This window comes from Carcharodon carcharias, chromosome 21, assembly GCF_017639515.1.
Source record: "Carcharodon carcharias isolate sCarCar2 chromosome 21, sCarCar2.pri, whole genome shotgun sequence".
In the NCBI taxonomy this organism is placed as follows: domain Eukaryota; kingdom Metazoa; phylum Chordata; class Chondrichthyes; order Lamniformes; family Lamnidae; genus Carcharodon; species Carcharodon carcharias.
Genome location: NC_054487.1, coordinates 49,813,194 through 49,831,688, shown reverse-complemented (window position 1 = coordinate 49,831,688; position 18,495 = coordinate 49,813,194). Strand labels below are relative to the sequence as shown.

Below are 18,495 nucleotides of genomic sequence, written 5' to 3'. Positions count from 1 at the left end.
ACCTCGCGCCCTGGGTCCCCCAAAACACCTCTTTATTCCAACCTATACCTAAAATGCAGGGAAATAATATGGCTAATTAAAGAATAAAGAAGCGAGGCATGTTTACAATAAGATGTCAAAGGTAATTTATCCAAAAGCAAATCTTACCCACTTACTCAAGCCTGAAAATTAGTTATTTAGTAAAGATGTTTGGTAACCAGCCAACATCTGCAAAATCATTTTACAATGCAAGCCAAAGTACAACAATATAATTTTCCAGTCTATACAAAGAATAATTTGAATTGATGAAACTGTTTGGAGGTCTTTTATATTTCTCCGCGTCTACTTTGTAAACTTTAAATTGCCATTGGAAACCATTTGTGAGGTATTATTTAATGTACATTAAGAACAGAAAGGTCTTCAGTTTTTAAACCTGATTGTGACATTAACAAGTCTTGAATTATAAGTTTTTATTTGGAGAACTATATTATTAAAATTGCTGTAGATGAACATATTCAATCTTAGTTTGAAATTTAATGAGCAACCGTTGCTTGACAGGGAAAGAATATGAGTTTCAACTGGATGGTGAATTTCAGCACCAAGGGTGTATCAGACAGCACTAGTATATTCAGTTACAGAATGGATGGGATTCTTGGGGATCCATCCATTACCACCCTTTTTTGCCTTGCACCATCATCCCTCGTCATTTAATCCCTCCTGCCTTACACCCTGCCACAGCCTTCCTTTTTGTTCTTTCCCCTTTCCCTGCCATTGTATTTGCTTAAAACCCATTATGTATCTAACTTTCTCAATTTCTGACAAAGGGTCATCAATCTGAAACTTTAATTCTATTTCTATCTCCACAAATGTCAAACACCATAAACAGCATGTGATAGGCAAAGCTAAGCAATCCCACATCCAATGGATCAGATCCAAACCCTGCAGTCCTACCATTCAGTCATGAACGGTGGTGGACAATTAAACAAACTGGAAGGAGGTGGTTCCACAAATATCCCCAACTGCAATGAAGGGGGATCAGCACATCAGTGCAAAAGATAAGGCTGAAGCATTTGCAAACATCTTCAGCCAGAGATGCCAAGTGGGTGATTCATCTCAGCCTCCTCCTGAAGTCCCCAGCAACACAGGTGCCAGTCTTCCGCCAATTCGATTCACTCCACATGAGTGAAACAGCTGAAGGCACTAGGTGCTGCAAAGGCTATGAGCCCTGACAACATTCCAGCAAAAGTACTGAAGACTTGTGTTCCAGAACTAACCACTCCTCAAGCCAAGCTATTCCAGCGCAGCTACAACATTGGCATCTACCTAGCAACGTGGAAAATTGCCTAGGTATGTCCTGTCCACAGAAAGCAGGACAAATCCATTACGGCCAACTATTGCCCCATTAGTCTACTCTTGATCATTAGTCTACTCTTGATCATTAGTCTACTCTTGATCATTAGTCTACTCTTGATCATTAGTCTACTCTTGATCATTAGTCTACTCTTGATCATTAGCAAAATGAGGGAAGGTGTGGTCGACAGTGCTATTAAGCGGTACGTACTCATCAATAACCTGCTCAGTGATGCACAGTTTGGGTTCCGCCAGGGCCACTCAGCTCCAGACCTCATTTAGCCTTGGTCCAAACATGGATGAAAGAGCTGAACTCAAGGGGTGAGTGGCTGCCCTTGACACCAAGGAAGCATTTGACCGAGTGTGGCATTAAGGAGCCCTAGCAAAACTGGTGTCAATGGGAATCAGGGGAAACATGTCCACTGGTTGGAGTCATAACTAGCACAAACGATGATAGTTGTGGTTGATGGAGATCAATCATCTCAGTCCCAGGACATTGCTGCAGGAGTTTTTCAGGGTAGTCATAGGCCTAATCATCTTCAGCTGTTTCATCAATGACCTTCCCTCCATCATAAGGTCAGAAGTGGGAGTGTTCGCTGATGATTGCACAATGTTCAGTACCATTCGCAACTCCTCAGATACTGAAGCAGTCTGTTCCATATGCAGCAAGACCTGGACAACATTCAGGATTAGGCTGATAAGTGGCAAGTAACATTCATGTCACAAGTGCCAGGTAATAACCACCTCTGTTGACAAGAGAGAAAGTCACCATCACCCCATGACATTTAATGGCATTACCATCAGTGAACCCGCCCCCCCACCCCCACCCACCCACCCACTATCAACATCCTGGGGATTACCTCTGACCATAAACTGGCCTTGGATGAGTTGCCAAACAGCTATGAGTCTTTCTGGACATGGGCCAAGTTTTATTGAACCCAATCCCTCTTTATACACCGTATTGGGCCTATATTCACTAGAGTTCTGGGTCTGTATTCATGAGAGTTTAGAAGAATGAGAGGGGATCTGATTGAAATGTATAAAATTCTAACAGGGCTAGACAGAATGGATACAGGGAGGGTGTTTCCTCTGGTTGGGGAGTCTAGAACCAGGGGCCACAGTCTCAGGATACGGGGCAGGCCATTTAGGCCTGAGATGAGGAAGCATTTCTTCACTCAGAGGGTGGTCAACCTGTGGAATTCTCTACAGCACAACTGTGGAGGCCAGTCACTGAGTATATTCAAGAAAGAAACTGATAATTATTTTGGATATTAGGGGCATCAAGGGGCATGGAGAGAAATCAGGAATATGGCATTGAGATAGGGGATCAACCATGATCATATTGAATGGTGGAGCAGGCTCGAAGGGCCAATTGGCTCACTCCTGCTCCTAGTTTCTATGTGTCTATCTGTACCTGCAATCACTTCTATGCAGTGATTTGCTTCCACTAACAATTTCCTACTCATCCATCATCATCCTGGAGCTTACCATTGGCCAGGAACTGAACAGCCATAAATACTGTGGCTACAAAAGCAGGTCAGATGCTGGGAATTCTGCGGCGAGTAATTCACCTCCTAACACTCCAAAGCCTGTCCACCATCTGCAAGGCACAATTCAGGAATGTGATGGAATACCCTGCACTTCCAAAGATGCGTGCAGCTCCAACACTCAAGAAGCTTGACACCAACCAGGACAAAGCAGCCCGCTTGATTGGCAACCCATTCACTCCCTCCAACACAATGGCAGCACTGTGTACCATCTACAACATGCACCTTCGACAGCATCTTCCAAACCTGCGACCTCTACCACCTAGAAGGACAAGGGCAACAGATGCATGGGAACCCAACACCTGCGAGCTCTCCTCCAAGCCACACACCATCCTGACTTGGAAATATATCACCATTCCTTCCCTGTCGCTGGTTTGAAATCCTGGAACTCTCTCCCTAATAGCGCTGTGGGTGTACCTACACCACATGGACTGCAGTCGTTCAAGGAGGCAGCTCACCGGCACCTTCGCAAGGGCAATTAGGGATGGGCAATAAATGCTGGCTTCACCAGCAGCACCCACAGTCCATGAACGAATAATATATAAATAAAAATCAGGAAGACCAAGATAACTTTATTAACTTCTAGTTAGATTTTCAATCAATCATAGGTTATGAGGCAATTGCTTACTTGTGGTATGTGCACTGGTTATGTTGATGTTTATCATAATACTATTCATAACAGGGCCCTACCAGAGAAACAAATTTTCAAACTCAAAATTAACACTTTTCCTGTTTTCGGTTAGCACTTTATTAAGTCAATAGTGATGTCATGAAGCTATTTGTGTCTATAACATTATAGGAAATTTTTTTTGTGAGTGTGTCTTCAATGGATTAAAGCCAGCTAGTCTGGGTACTTTGATGTATACAAGTTTTGAGATGTAAGAGAGGTAGAGTACATTTGCATTTTGTTGAAGAGAGCATTCAAGGAGGGGAGTAAAATCTGGCACCTAGCTAGCAGAGACCAGGCAATGTTTATATTATGAATAAAATTGGTACTACGAGAGCGGTTTCATTGTTAGAAGAGGTGGAGTTCAAAGGGGCTGGTGATATAATGAGAATTTACATTCAATGAGATGTGCTAGGTATAACAGATAGCAGTTTTGTGTGTGCAGAGCAGAGGCAATGTAATATCAAAGCCTGTAAGCCTACCACTGTGTATGCAAAGGAACCAATGTGAAAAGAACCTCATTTTGAATTTATAAGGTGAAAATGCTTTGCCTGGTGTCTGTTTAAAGTCTATGGGTTGCTGTTGCCTTAATGGAGATTAGTTTGGGAATTTGTTAAAAGTTATGATAGTTGTAATTTTTAGCCATGTGTATGTATTTAACTTGTGTAAATTAATAAATGTCTCATGTATTTTTATATAAAACCTCTCGAAAATTGGTGGTCCAATTCCTGAATTTAGAGCTGCATCTCAAACATACCACTTAAAAATATAAGTTATAACAGTTGTTTAAAGTTTCCCTCTGGGATTTTTAAATAACTCAGCTTTACCAACTGCTGTGTCGTAACAGTGAAAACAAATAACCTTTTTAAACTTAAGTGAGCCACATTGCGAGCCCAACTGACAACCTTAAATTAGTTTTCAGTGTAACTTTTAACACAATCAGGATTGTTTAGCAGGTGTTGTCCAATTGCAGAATCACATCCTATGTTGAGTTTTGCAAGCACAGCCTGGCTGGGTACAGTCAGTACTTTGCCTGTTGCGAACAGCCAGAGGGACGTGCTGTTTGATGTGATCCGCCAATCATTGGGATGTACAGCCGGTATACCTGCTCTGAAAATCATATACCACATCTCTCATTTGTGCTATAGGCAGAATGTCTTTTGGCTAGATGCCAGCATCCTGTTAGTGGAGAATACCACTTGTGTTGTTATTGAATAGTAACAGCGTGCAACAGCTAGATTCACCTGCTCAAATGTTTTGAGACACCTTATCTTTCCAGAGTAATCTGATGTAGACTTGAATTGATTGGTTGGAGGTGTGAGAAAGTAACACAATGTTTGGAAGGAGAGGAGTAAATATTAGGTGGCACATAAAACAATGTACAGCTGTCAAAAAATATCACGAGGCCAAACTTCCAGGATTCTTCTTTTTTCTGATTGACCTGCTGGTAGCCAAGATAACCTATTCTCCAGCAGCTTGATGGTGCAAACACCCTGGATGTAACTTGTGGTCATATTTTGTTTTTTTCACCTCCACTATGAAAATCCATCATTTCTTCCTTCCATCTTTCTTAAGTTGGCAGGAAGCTCACTAGAGAGGACATTATGAAAACAAAACAGTGACCTGCAACTGTGCCGCTGAGCTGCCTCAAAACTTCACATTTTTAACTTAACAGCATTATCAATTGCAATACTTTAAAAGCAAAAATCTAAAATCTAGCTTCAACTTACTTGCACAAAGGGGTGAATCAGTAAACACAAGGGACATATCTTGTCTTGTTGCACTGGAGTGCTGCGCTTTACAAATACTTTCCTTCTCTCTTTTTTAAAAAGTCAATACAATTGACAATTCAAATAAGTCACCTTGCCCTTTCCCAAAGGACTAGGGTTGGCATAGCTAATATGCATTTAAATTGACAAATTGCACTGAAGCCACAGAACAATCTAGTTCCTCCAAATTGTTTCCTAATTTTAAAATGGTCACCATGTCAATGGTGATTCAAGGGTGCAACATGACCAATTCAGACCTTGCAAATATGGTGCAAACTGCATATTTTACCAATCCAAATATTATTCATGTACTCATGCAAGCCTTAATTACCTGGAGCTGACTGTATTGGTCTTTGTATGAAAGTTTCTCTGCTTTTTTTTCTTGCAGATGTTCCTCTAACTTTGAGTACTTCTCAAACATCTCCTGCAATTCCTTTAAAAAAACAAATAGAAGAATCTGGCAATCAAGAACACAAAACATATTGTTTGCCACATACATATGCAACAAAATCATGAACCTATGAAAATTAACTAACCTACATTCTATACTATGTTCTCAAAGTCACGCAATATCAAATAGGTAAGACAAAATGGACAAGATTTACATGGTTCTTTCTGTTCTCTTCTCTTTATGATACTTTTGGGTATAAAGCCAGGTTCACTTAAAGAAATAGCCCAGTATGAAGTGTTGTATATTCCATTCTGCCAGTGTATCTACTTCCAGCTACAAAATGGCTGGTATAAGGCAAATTGGCATTGATACGTGAACACTGGTCAATGACAAAACCATTTCACCTGATCAGATCAGAAACAATTTGTTAACCACTCGTTTTCTTTGCAAGAGATCAATAAATTCAAATGGTATTTGTGTCCAACCTCGGTGAATGGGCAAAGCCACCAAAATATTATGCAGAATGTACCTAAATGGTAAGGTTGTCCACGTTCAAATTTTCACTGAGATAAAAACAAAAAAACTGCGGATGCTGGAAACCAAAACAAAAACAGAATTACCTGGAAAAACTCAGCAGGTCTGGCAGCATCGGCGGAGAAGAAAAGAGTTGACGTTTCGAGTCCTCATGACCCTTCGACAGAACTTGAGTTCGAGTCCAAGAAAGAGTTGAAATATAAGCTGGTTTAAGGTGTGTGTGTGGGGGGCGGAGAGATAGAGAGACAGAGAGGTGGGAGGGGGGGGTGTGGTTGTAGGGACAAACAAGCAGTGATAGAAGCAGATCATCAAAAGATGTCAACGACAATAGTACAATAGAACACATAGGTGTTAAAGTTAAAGTTGGTGATATTATCTAAACGAATGTGCTAATTAAGAATGGATGGTAGGACACTCAAGGTATAGCTCTAGTGGGGGTGTTTTTTTTTTTTTATTTTTTTTTTATAATGGAAAGAGGTGGGAAAAGGAAAATCTTTATAATTTATTGGAAAAAAAAAGGAAGGGGGAAACAGAAAGGGGGTGGGGATGGGGGAGGGAGCTCACGACCTAAAGTTGTTGAATTCAATATTCAGTCCGGAAGGCTGTAAAGTACCTAGTCGGAAGATGAGGTGTTGTTCCTCCAGTTTGCGTTGGGCTTCACTGGAACAATGCAGCAAGCCAAGGACAGACATGTGGGCAAGAGAGCAGGGTGAAGTGTTAAAATGGCAAGCGACAGGGAGGTCTGGGTCATTCTTGCGGACAGACCGCAGGTGTTCTGCAAAGCGGTCGCCCAGTTTACGTTTGGTCTCTCCAATGCAGAGGAGACCACATAAGGAGCAACGAATGCAGTAGACTAAGTTGGGGGAAATGCAAGTGAAATGCTGCTTCACTTGAAAGGAGTGTTTGGGTCCTTGGACGGTGAGGAGAGAGGACGTGAAGGAGCAGGTGTTGCATCTTTTGCGTGGGCATGGGGTGGTGCCATAGGAGGGGGTTCAGGAGTAGGGGGTGATGGAGGAGTGGACCAGGGTGTCCCGGAGGGAGCGATCCCTACGGAATGCCGATAAGGGGGGGTGAAGGGAAGATGTGTTTGATGATGGCATCATGATGGAGTTGGAGGAAATGGCGGAGGATGATCCTTTGAATGCGGAGGCTGGTGGGGTGATAAGGGAGGACAAGGGGGACCCTATCATGTTTCTGGGAGGGAGGAGAAGGCGTGAGGGCGAATGCGCGGGAGATGGGCCGGACACGGTTGAGGGCCCTGTCAACGACCGTGGGTGGAAAACCTCGGTTAAGGAAGAAGGAGGACATGTCAGAGGAACTGTTTTTGAAGGTAGCATCATCGGAACAGATGCGACGGAGGCGAAGGAACTGAGAGAATGGGATGGAGTCCTTACAGGAAGCGGGATGTGAGGAGCTGTAGTCGAGATAGCTGTGGGAGTCGGTGGGTTTGTAATGGATATTGCTGGACTGTCTATCACCAGAGATTGAGACAGAGAGGTCAAGGAAGGGAAGGGAAGTGTCAGAGATGGACCACGTGAAAATGATGGAGGGGTGGAGATTGGAAGCAAAATTACTAAATTTTTCCAAGACCCGACGAGAGCATGAAGCGACACCGAAGTAATCATCGATGTACCGGAGAAAGGTGCCGCTTCATGCTCTCGTCGGGACTTGGGAAAATTTAGTAATTTTGCTTCCAATCTCCACCCCTCCATCATTTTCACGTGGTCCATCTCTGACACTTCCCTTCCCTTCCTTGACCTCTCTGTCTCAATCTCTGGTGATAGACAGTCCACCAATATCCATTACAAACCCACCGACTCCCACAGCTATCTCGACTACAGCTCCTCACACCCCGCTTCCTGTAAGGACTCCATCCCATTCTCTCAGTTCCTTCGCCTCCGTCGCATCTGTTCCGATGATGCTACCTTCAAAAACAGTTCCTCTGACATGTCCTCCTTCTTCCTTAACCGAGGTTTTCCACCCACGGTCGTTGACAGGGCCCTCAACCGTGTCCGGCCCATCTCCCGCGCATCCGCCCTCACGCCTTCTCCTCCCTCCCAGAAACATGATAGGGTCCCCCTTGTCCTCCATTATCACCCCACCAGCCTCCGCATTCAAAGGATCATCCTCCGCCATTTCCGCCAACTCCAGCATGATGCCACCACCAAACACATCTTCCCTTCACCCCCCCTATCGGCATTCCGTAGGGATCGCTCCCTCCGGGACACCCTGGTCCACGCCTCCATCACCCCCTACTCCTCAACCCCCTCCTATGGCACCACCCCATGCCCACGCAAAAGATGCAACACCTGCCCCTTCACTTCCTCTCTCCTCACCGTCCAAGGACCCAAACACTCCTTTCAAGTGAAGCAGCATTTCACTTGCATTTCCCCCAACTTAGTCTACTGCATTCGTTGCTCCCAATGTGGTCTCCTCTGCATTGGAGAGACCAAACGTAAACTGGGCGACCGCTCTGCAGAACACCTGCGATCTGTCCGCAAGAATGACCCAAACCTCCCTGTCGCTTGCCATTTTAACACTCCACCCTGCTCTCTTGCCCACATGTCTGTCCTTGGCTTGCTGCATTGTTCCAGTGAAGCCCAACGCAAACTGGAGGAACAACACCTCATCTTCCGACTAGGCACTTTACAGCCTTCCGGACTGAATATTGAATTCAACAACTTTAGGTCGTGAGCTCCCTCCCCCATCCCCACCCCCTTTCTGTTTCCCCCTTCCTTTTTTTTTCCAATAAATTATAAAGATTTTCCTTTTCCCACCTCTTTCCATTATATAAAAAAAAATTTTAAAAAACACCCCCACTAGAGCTATACCTTGAGTGCCCTACCATCCATTCTTAATTAGCACATTCGTTTAGATAATATCACCAACTTTAACTTTAACACCTATGTGTTCTATTGTACTATTGGCGTTGACATCTTTTGATGATCTGCTTCTATCACTGCTTGTTTGTCCCTACAACCACACCCCCCCCCCACCTCTCTCTCTCTCTATCTCTCCGCCCCCCACACACACACCTTAAACCAGCTTATATTTCAACTCTTTCTTGGACTCAAACTCAAGTTCTGTCGAAGGGTCATGAGGACTCGAAACGTCAACTCTTTTCTTCTCCGCCGATGCTGCCAGACCTGCTGAGTTTTTCCAGGTAATTTTGTTTTTGTTTTGGATTTCCAGCATCCGCAGTTTTTTTGTTTTTATCTCTGTGTTTAATTGACTGCCACTGCTCTTCAAGAAATGCCTACCTCCTTGAAGAAGTTCTGTTCCTCTCTGCGACAAGATTTCCGTATCTCTCTGTTGCCTTGCTCGCCTTCCTTGCTTTCCATTTCCCTCCTGGTGTTTGACAAGGTGTTCACTAAAACCCGCTTTCACAGCCATATCTCCTTTCTCAGTGACTGTCTCCGTCTCCGACTTACCCCACGTGGATTTCAACTGAAATTCCACCCCTCATGTTTCGAACCCACCCAGGATTACAGGTATCTCCGGGACATAAAACGTTTCTCAGACTGCTGTTCCCGTCACATTCTGAAATCCACACAGAGTGCCATGCGCCGCCATATGAACACACTCGACCTCTCCCTCCAGCAGCACCGCTGTACCCTTTTTCAAAGCTGCGCGTGCCCCCAGTTTCATTTTATCCTTCGGCTCATCCGACGCCTCAACAAGAAACTTTTTCTCTTTCTCTCAAGTGCTAAGGAACGCAAGCTCCAACAACTCATCGACACCAACACCCATCTAGGACCCTCCACCCCTGCCTGTCCCTCCGTCCCCACCCTTTCTTCCAATCCCAACCCCAGCCGTGTATTCACTATATCCCCTGACCTTCCCCTCTCCGATGCTGAACGTTCAGTGCTCAGCAAAGGACTTAGTTTCATACCCTTACGCCCTCACCTCAATGAATTTCAGGCTCGGCATGATACTGAACTCTTCTTCCGCCGTCTTCGTCTCCGGGCTCACTTCTTTGGGCAGGAGTCCTCTCCCAGTTCAACGGATCCTTTTACCCATCTCCAATATTCTCCCTCCACCTGGACCCCTCCCTCTGGATTCTTACCTTCTCTCGATCTTTTCATTGAGAACTGTCGGCGCGACATTAGTCGTCTCAATTTCTCTGCTCCTCTCACCCATTCTAACCTGTCTCTCTCTGAACTTACTGCACTCCATTCTCTCAGGTCCAACCCTGACATTGTCATCAAACCCGCTGACAAGGGTGGTGCTGTTGTTGTCTGGCGCACGGACCTCTACCTCGCGGAGGCTGAGCGTCAACTCGCAGACACTTCCTCCTACCTCTCCCTGGACCATGACCCCACCACTGAACATCAAGCCATTGTTTCCAGGACTGTCACTGACCTCATCTCCTCTGGGGATCTCCCTCCCACAGCTTCCAACCTGATAGTCGCCCAACCTCGGATGGCCCGCTTCTATCTCCTACCCAAAATCCACAAACAGAACTGCCCCGGTAGACCGATCGTCTCAGCTTGCTCCTGCCCCACAGAACTCATTTCTCGTTATCTTGACTCCCTTCTCTCTCCCCTTGTCCAGTCCCTTCCCACCTACATCCGTGATTCCTCTGACACCTTACGTCACATCAACAATTTCCAGTTCCCTGGCCCCAACCGCTTCCTCTTCACCATGGACGTCCAATCCCTCTACACCTCCATCCCCCACCAGGATGGTCTGAGGGCCCTTAGCTTCCTCCTCGAACAGAGGCCCGAACAATCCCCATCCACCACTACTCTCCTCCGTCTGGCTGAACCTGTTCTCATGCTGAACAATTTCTCCTTCAACTCCTCTCACTTCCTCCAAATAAAAGGTGTGGCTATGGGTACCCGCATGGGCCCCAGCTATGCCTGTCTCTTTATGGGGTATGTGGAACATTCCTTGTTGCAGTCCTACTCCGGCCCCCTTCCACAACTCTTTCTCCGGTACATCGATGATTACTTTGGTGTCGCTTCATGCTCTCGTCGGGACTTGGAAAAATTTAGTAATTTTGCTTCCAATCTCCACCCCTCCATCATTTTCACATGGTCCATCTCTGACACTTCCCTTCCCTTCCTTGACCTCTCTGTCTCAATCTCTGGTGATAGACTGTCCACCAATATCCATTACAAACCCACCGACTCCCACAGCTATCTCGACTACAGCTCCTCACACCCCGCTTCCTGTAAGGACTCCATCCCATTCTCTCAGTTCCTTCGCCTCTGTCGCATTTGTTCCGATGATGCTACCTTCAAAAACAGTTCCTCTGACATGTCCTCCTTCTTCCTTAACCGAGGTTTTCCACCCACGGTCGTTGACAGGGCCCTCAACCGTGTCCGGCCCATCTCCCGCGCATCCGCCCTCACGCCTTCTCCTCCCTCCCAGAAACATGATAGGGTCCCCCTTGTCCTCCATTATCACCCCACCAGCCTCCGCATTCAAAGGATCATCCTCCGCCATTTCCGCCAACTCCAGCATGATGCCACCACCAAACACATCTTCCCTTCACCCCCCCTATCGGCATTCCGTAGGGATCGCTCCCTCCGGGACACCCTGGTCCACTCCTCCATCACCCCCTACTCCTCAACCCCCTCCTATGGCACCACCCCATGCCCACGCAAAAGATGCAACACCTGCCCCTTCACTTCCTCTCTCCTCACCGTCCAAGGACCCAAACACTCCTTTCAAGTGAAGCAGCATTTCACTTGCATTTCCCCCAACTTAGTCTACTGCATTCGTTGCTCCCAATGTGGTCTCCTCTGCATTGGAGAGACCAAACGTAAACTGGGCGACCGCTCTGCAGAACACCTGCGGTCTGTCCGCAAGAATGACCCAAACCTCCCTGTCGCTTGCCATTTTAACACTTCACCCTGCTCTCTTGCCCACATGTCTGTCCTTGGCTTGCTGCATTGTTCCAGTGAAGCCCAACGCAAACTGGAGGAACAACACCTCATCTTCCGACTAGGTACTTTACAGCCTTCCGGACTGAATATTGAATTCAACAACTTTAGGTCGTGAGCTCCCTCCCCCATCCCCACCCCCTTTCTGTTTCCCCCTTCCTTTTTTTTCCAATAAATTATAAAGATTTTCCTTTCCCCACCTATTTCCATTATATAAAAAAAAAATTTTTAAAAATTTAAAAAAACACCCCCACTAGAGCTATACCTTGAGTGCCCTACCATCCATTCTTAATTAGCACATTCGTTTAGATAATATCACCAACTTTAACTTTAACACCTATGTGTTCTATTGTACTATTGGCGTTGACATCTTTTGATGATCTGCTTCTATCACTGCTTGTTTGTCCCTACAACCACACTCCCCCCAACCTCTCTATCTCTCCGCCCCCCACACACACACCTTAAACCAGCTTATATTTCAACTCTTTCTTGGACTCGAACTCAAGTTCTGTTGAAGGGTCATGAGGACTCGAAACATCAACTCTTCTCTTCTCCGCCGATGCTGCCAGACCTGCTGAGTTTTTCCAGGTAATTCTGTTTTTGTTTCACATTTTCACTGCTAGTTGAAGTACAGCAAAAGTATAATTCATGGTTGAGAGTGAAAGAAGTTAAGGTCCTTATGCTGATACCATTAATGGTTCTGTTGGGGACGATCTGAATAAAGGGGATGTTATGGCTACTGTGATTTGGAGAAATAACCTACATGCTTATTTGGAGTCAGTCAAGGGTTGCAGACCCAAGTCAGTCTGAAGTAGAAATAGCACTAGCCACATCGATGAGCTCAGACTACAAAGCAGAGCCACATGGAACCTGTAAGGGCTGGCAAGGTGGTCCTAAAATCAACTCAATTTTGCCTTTGCTTAGTTGATTTGACTTGTTTGGAATTCGTGCACCTTGTGGTCTGGGGAAATTTTTTAAAAACACTTTTGCCTCAACAGTACATAAATATGAAATCAGAACACCAATCTATGAGCGTAATAGAATATAAATTTTAACTTTTTATATGTGGCCCCTGAAGCTCCATTGTACTTGCATAGATGGCTCACAAAGTCAAATGGTTGGACAGCCAGGTTGTTATGAATTTGACACTACATAATAAAATTTATATCAATGGAGTAAAGGACTATTATATGCAAATTGACCTTATTACAGCACGAAAAGCAACTGAAAAACGCTTTAAAAATCAAAATGTAAATGTTTAAATCAGACTGGTTTCATGTTTTTTTATTTAAAGAACACAACTAAACTCAACTTCAATCCTATGCAGACATACTTTAGGAATATAAAATTTATTACCTTATGCTATATATATTAAACTATGTCTGTCATGGCTGCCAGTCATACAATGTATGAGAAGATTCATAATCATTTGACAACAGAAAGTCAAGTATCAAGTGCAGTGAAAATATCAATTTCGCTTTTGTTAATTTGTGGTAAGAGACCACTGCATATACATATTATATACGAATTTTAATTTCCTTTAACACTCTCCTGTGTTGGTTCATGCAGATTTCACAAAAGTAATTTCATCAAGAAGGGTCTCTTCCAATGCCATTGTTGGACTACTTATCATGAAGTACGCTATAGTGACACAAGTTTATTCGCCCTCTTTTACATCCTTCCCACTCTGCTGACATGAGGAAGAAGCATTTCATCCAATCCACCGCACCCTTACACTTCCTCTATTTATCGCGACTGAAATTGGGAACTACTTGGGAAGATCTCTGAAGAGACTATGTATTCTACGGTGCCACATAACAGTAAAGTAATGAATCGATCTTGTCATTGAGGAGAAGTCAATTTTCAGAGCAACAGATTTAGAGGAGAATGAATGGTTATTCAGATTTGACAGGACTTAGTGAGATGTGAAACTAATGTACAAAGGTACAACATTTAAGAATGTGTCAAGTACGCAATGGTATGCAACTTTAAAACAAACGTAAATACAATGCTTAAAGCCAGTTATCAAGTTTGGTAAAATCCAATGAATGGATCAGATTTGTTGTCCACACGTAATCAATTTACCTTATGTTACGGACAACATACTAGCACCATCAGCCTACAAGAGCATCAACTGGACAGAATATTAGGCCCAAAACATCCGATGAAAGTCGGAACCCACATCAGACTCTGATCAAACAGAAAACTACCCATTTATGTTGAAAAGGCTCTGACTTCCGATGGAGGATCCTGCAGAACACTCTCAACGCAGAAATCCTTGCAGAAAGCAGTGAAGAGAATCTGCGCAGAAGCCTTGCCTCCTTTTCACAGCACTAGCTGCCGTATTCTGCTAAGTGTTTAAATATTCCCAAGCTTCTCTGTATATTAGTGAATGAGTGAGTGAGTGGAAGGATGGGTGAAGTGATTGGGCGAGTGGGTGAGGTGGACGAATGGGTAAGGTGAGCAGGCAGGTGGGTGGGGCAGCAGTGGGTGAGGCGGGTGAAGCAGGTAGGGTGGCAGCTGGGTAAGTAAGTGAGCAGAGAGGTGGGGCAGGGGTTGTCAGGTCAGGAGGGTTTGTCAGTTCACAGGCTCGTCAGATTTGGTCGGCAGATAAGGAGGGGAAGTCAGGTGGTGGGGGCTAGACAGGGTTGGGGGGTGGAGCCAGGGGCAGGGGAGAGTCAGGGAGGAATAAGATCTTGGGGAATAGTCAAGTTGGATCGGGGGATGGGTAGTCAGATGGTGGGGCTAGTCAGGTTGGATCGGGGGCAATAGTTGTTTGTTGCCCCGGAGCTAGGCTATGATTTCTCTGTCCAACATTTCTTGGGCAGTTATTCAGGTAAGTAAGTCTGAACTGAGATTTCATTGGAGGGTACCAGGAGAATTGCCCATAGGAAGTGCAAACTTCCCAGCCAATTCCCACGAAGTCAGCACATCTTAGGGGATACATCCAGTCTCCAATGACCCGGAGGCCAAAATCTGGGCCATAATTTCTTAGTGCAAAGGAATGGAATGTCACAGGAAAAAAATAATTTCCAACGTTTAATTGAGTGGTACAATGCCACACAGTGGAGAAATGGGGGTTCAATCCCTTACTCCACCAAGATCCCAACCTCAGTCTTAAGGCTTGGTCATTGCTACGAACTCTTCACGTGACTGGGTGATATTCCTACCCACGTTGAAGAGAAAAGTAATATTAAACGATACCTTTGCAACAGGTAGTCTCTCTCTCTGCCACAGGTAGCACACAATCTGAGGTCAAGGAGGGAGAAGAAAGGATTTTATACTTTCAGGGAAAAAGGTCTAAGATTCAACTACCAAAGAATGGTTTTGATAGCATTTTCCACAGAATTATAGGAAAGAATTTTCCCCTTGTTGGGGGAGAAGTGCAGGAGCGGGTGTGAGCAGGTGCACCTCCGATCGGCACCCCAAATTGGGGGCGCGCTGCCATTTTACATGGGTGGGCCAATTAAGGCCCGCAAAGCGTGACCTCCGCCAGGAAGCACTGTGTGTTCCCCGTGCAGACGGCAGGGATTCCCTCAGCTGAGGCAAGTGCTAAGTGCTGCTTCAGGCAGATGGGTGCCAAATTTAAAAATGGTACAGGTACAAAAACAAAATTTCCCTGACATGTCCCCTCATGTGACACTGTCCCACGAGTTGGGACATGTCAACCACCTAAAACCATACATTTATTAAATTTTTAAAAACCCTCATGAATACTCATCCTACCCATGGATGAGGTTTCATGTTTTTTCTGAAGCCCGCCAAGGCTCCTGACTGCCCGCCAACCCTAAGATTGGATGGGCAGGTCCATTAATGAGATCAATGACTGTCGATGGCCTCAATAGGCTGCTGACAGGTCGGCGGGCGCACAGCTGATCCAGCTGCGCCCCTGCCAACCTGAAAATTGAAATGGCGCGGGGTGACTTCAGGAATTCCACCCAACGTCATCCCACATCAATTTACGTGTCGGCAAGCATAATTATTACAGTAATAAAAGTGTACCAGATTTTTGAGTGATTTTATGCCCACAATTTGGTTCTTGAAAAAGAAATCAATTGGCCCAGCGATACAAAATATTCTAGGGTTTTCCCTTCACCACCTTTTCTATTCACTGATCATTCTTTGTATGAACATAAATTTCATGATTTCAGTCCTAAAATCCCTCTTTAGCTGTCTTAATGCAAGTCCTCTTGTTCCACTCTCACAATTGAATTTTAAGTGTTACCCTTTCATATAGCCTTAACAATCTCAAATACTTCTGCAAGGTCACTTCTCAGAGACTTCAGCTGCAAAACTCAGATACAGAGCATCCATTCTTTTGGGTACTATGGGTGGTCTTAAAAGTACAAAACAGCATTCATGGTGTGTCCGAATATTTCTAGTGAGAGTTGCGTCAGATGCCATATTGGTGAAAGTGCTGCTGCATATACAAGCATCTGCCAGAAATATACAGAAATGGCAAATCATTACGTCAATCAGTCTATAATGGTTGAAAATGATTCCAACAGTACCATTTTGGTGCTCAATGTTCCAGCTAATGTCCTCTTTTAATCACACAGGCTGAACACCTGTTCAGCAGCAAGCAGGTGCCCTTCAGTGCCATTTGAAGAGATCAACTACCTTTATTGCTGACTGATTTCTAGTGGCTCTTATGCTAAAATTATGGAAGTGTTAGGTGCTTTCTAGAGTTCTTTAAAGTTGCTAAAATCTACAGGGAGTATTGCAGCAGATGCTCAAGGACTTGGTCCTGACTTAAAGGTTTCAGCATAAACCTCCTAGACATGGTTGAAGTAATAGGCATTCCCCTTTGAATACATGCTAGACGAATGACCAGTGGCAACACAGAAGAGGGAGATGGAAGAGGAGTAGAATGGCTCTCAGCAGGAGAGCACATCCATGAGGGTGTTCAGGTGTTCTGCTTTATCCTAAGCAGGGAGCAAAGTGGCAGGTGTCTGCAATTCAGTAAGGACTTCCTCTACTGCTTCAACCACAAGTGCAGGCCAAGGAGAAAGTTGTCAACGGCTATGGCAATGAACCCTTATGTGTCGGGTTCCTTCCAGGCTGGAGGTGGTATATATTAAGGATTTAGACTTAAATGTAGAGGGCATGATTAGTAAGTTTGCAGATGATACAAAAATTGGCCATATGGTTAATGATGAGAAAGAAACTGTATTCTGCAGGAAGATATCAACAGATGGTAAGGTGACCAGAAAAGTGGCAAATGGAATTGAATCCACAGAGCACTAAAAAGCAAGGTCCTAATTGTGCAAAGCAGACATGTCCCCTACAAAAATAAGAGTGGTACTGCCAAATCTAGACCCCCCCGGTTGTCTAGAGGAATATAGGAGAAGATCAAACAGAAAAAGAAAGCGTACAATAAGCACAAAGAACTAAGCACTACAGATAGCCTAGACAAATATAGGAAGTGCAGGGACCAAGTAAAAAAGGAAATAAGGAAATCAAAGAGGGCATGAAAAAAGATTAGCAAGTAAAGTTAAAGATATCTCAAACATGTTTTACTAATACATTAATGCTAAAAGGTTAGTTAAGGAGGTGAAGATGGAAACTTGTGTATAGATGCAAAGGCTGTGGGAAGGATTTTGAAAGAATATTTTGTCTCCATGTTTACAAAGGAAAGAGAGGATGTAGATATAGTAGTCCAGGAGGAACACTGTGAGATATTGAACGGGATAGTCATAAAGAGAGAGGAAGTACTCGAAGAGTTGAAATCCTTGAAAGTTGATAAGTCACCAGGGCCAGATGGATTGTTTCTGAGGCTGCTGAAGGGAGTCAGATCAGGAGGAGATAGAAGGGTCAAATAGAAGGGAGGAGATAGCAGATGCTCAGAGGATGATTTTCCAATCTTCACTAGATACAGGGGAGGCACCGGAGGACTGGAGAAATGCAAACGTAGTTGCATTGTTTAAAAAATGATCAAAGGAAATGCCAAACAATTATAGGCCAGTTAGTCTTACGTCGGTGGTGAGCAAATTAGTAGAATCAATCCTGAGAGATAGGATTAACTGTCATGTGGAAAAGCATGGACTAGTCAGGGATGGTCAGCATGGATTTGTTAAAGTAAGGTCCTGCCTTGCAAATTTGATTGAATTCTTTGAGGAAGTGACAAGAAGGATTGATGAAGGTAGTGCAGTGGATGTTGTGTACATGGATTTTAGCAAGGCCTTTGACAAGGTCCCACGTGGCAGATTGGTCAGGAAAGTAAAAGCCCATGGGATTCAGGGTAATGTGGCAAACCGGATAAAAGGTTGGCTTTGTAATAGGAAACAAAGGGTAATGGTCGATGAATGCCCTTGCGAATGGAAAGTTGTCTCAATTGGTGTTCCACAGGGCTCAGTGTTGGGACCCT

The 18,495-nt window shown here is 44.5% G+C and overlaps 1 protein-coding gene across 4 annotated transcripts in view; it reads right to left on the bottom strand.

Moving 5' to 3' along the window:
• LOC121293377 (coiled-coil domain-containing protein 91-like) overlaps positions 1 to 18,495 on the bottom strand; it is a 188,739-nt gene that overhangs the window by 125,372 nt on the left and 44,872 nt on the right. For all 4 annotated transcript variants that reach the window (XM_041216403.1, XM_041216401.1, XM_041216405.1 and 1 more), the window contains exon 6: positions 5,644 to 5,745. In XM_041216403.1, the coding sequence (XP_041072337.1) occupies positions 5,644 to 5,745 (102 nt within the window). The remainder of the gene's footprint in view (positions 1 to 5,643; positions 5,746 to 18,495) is intronic.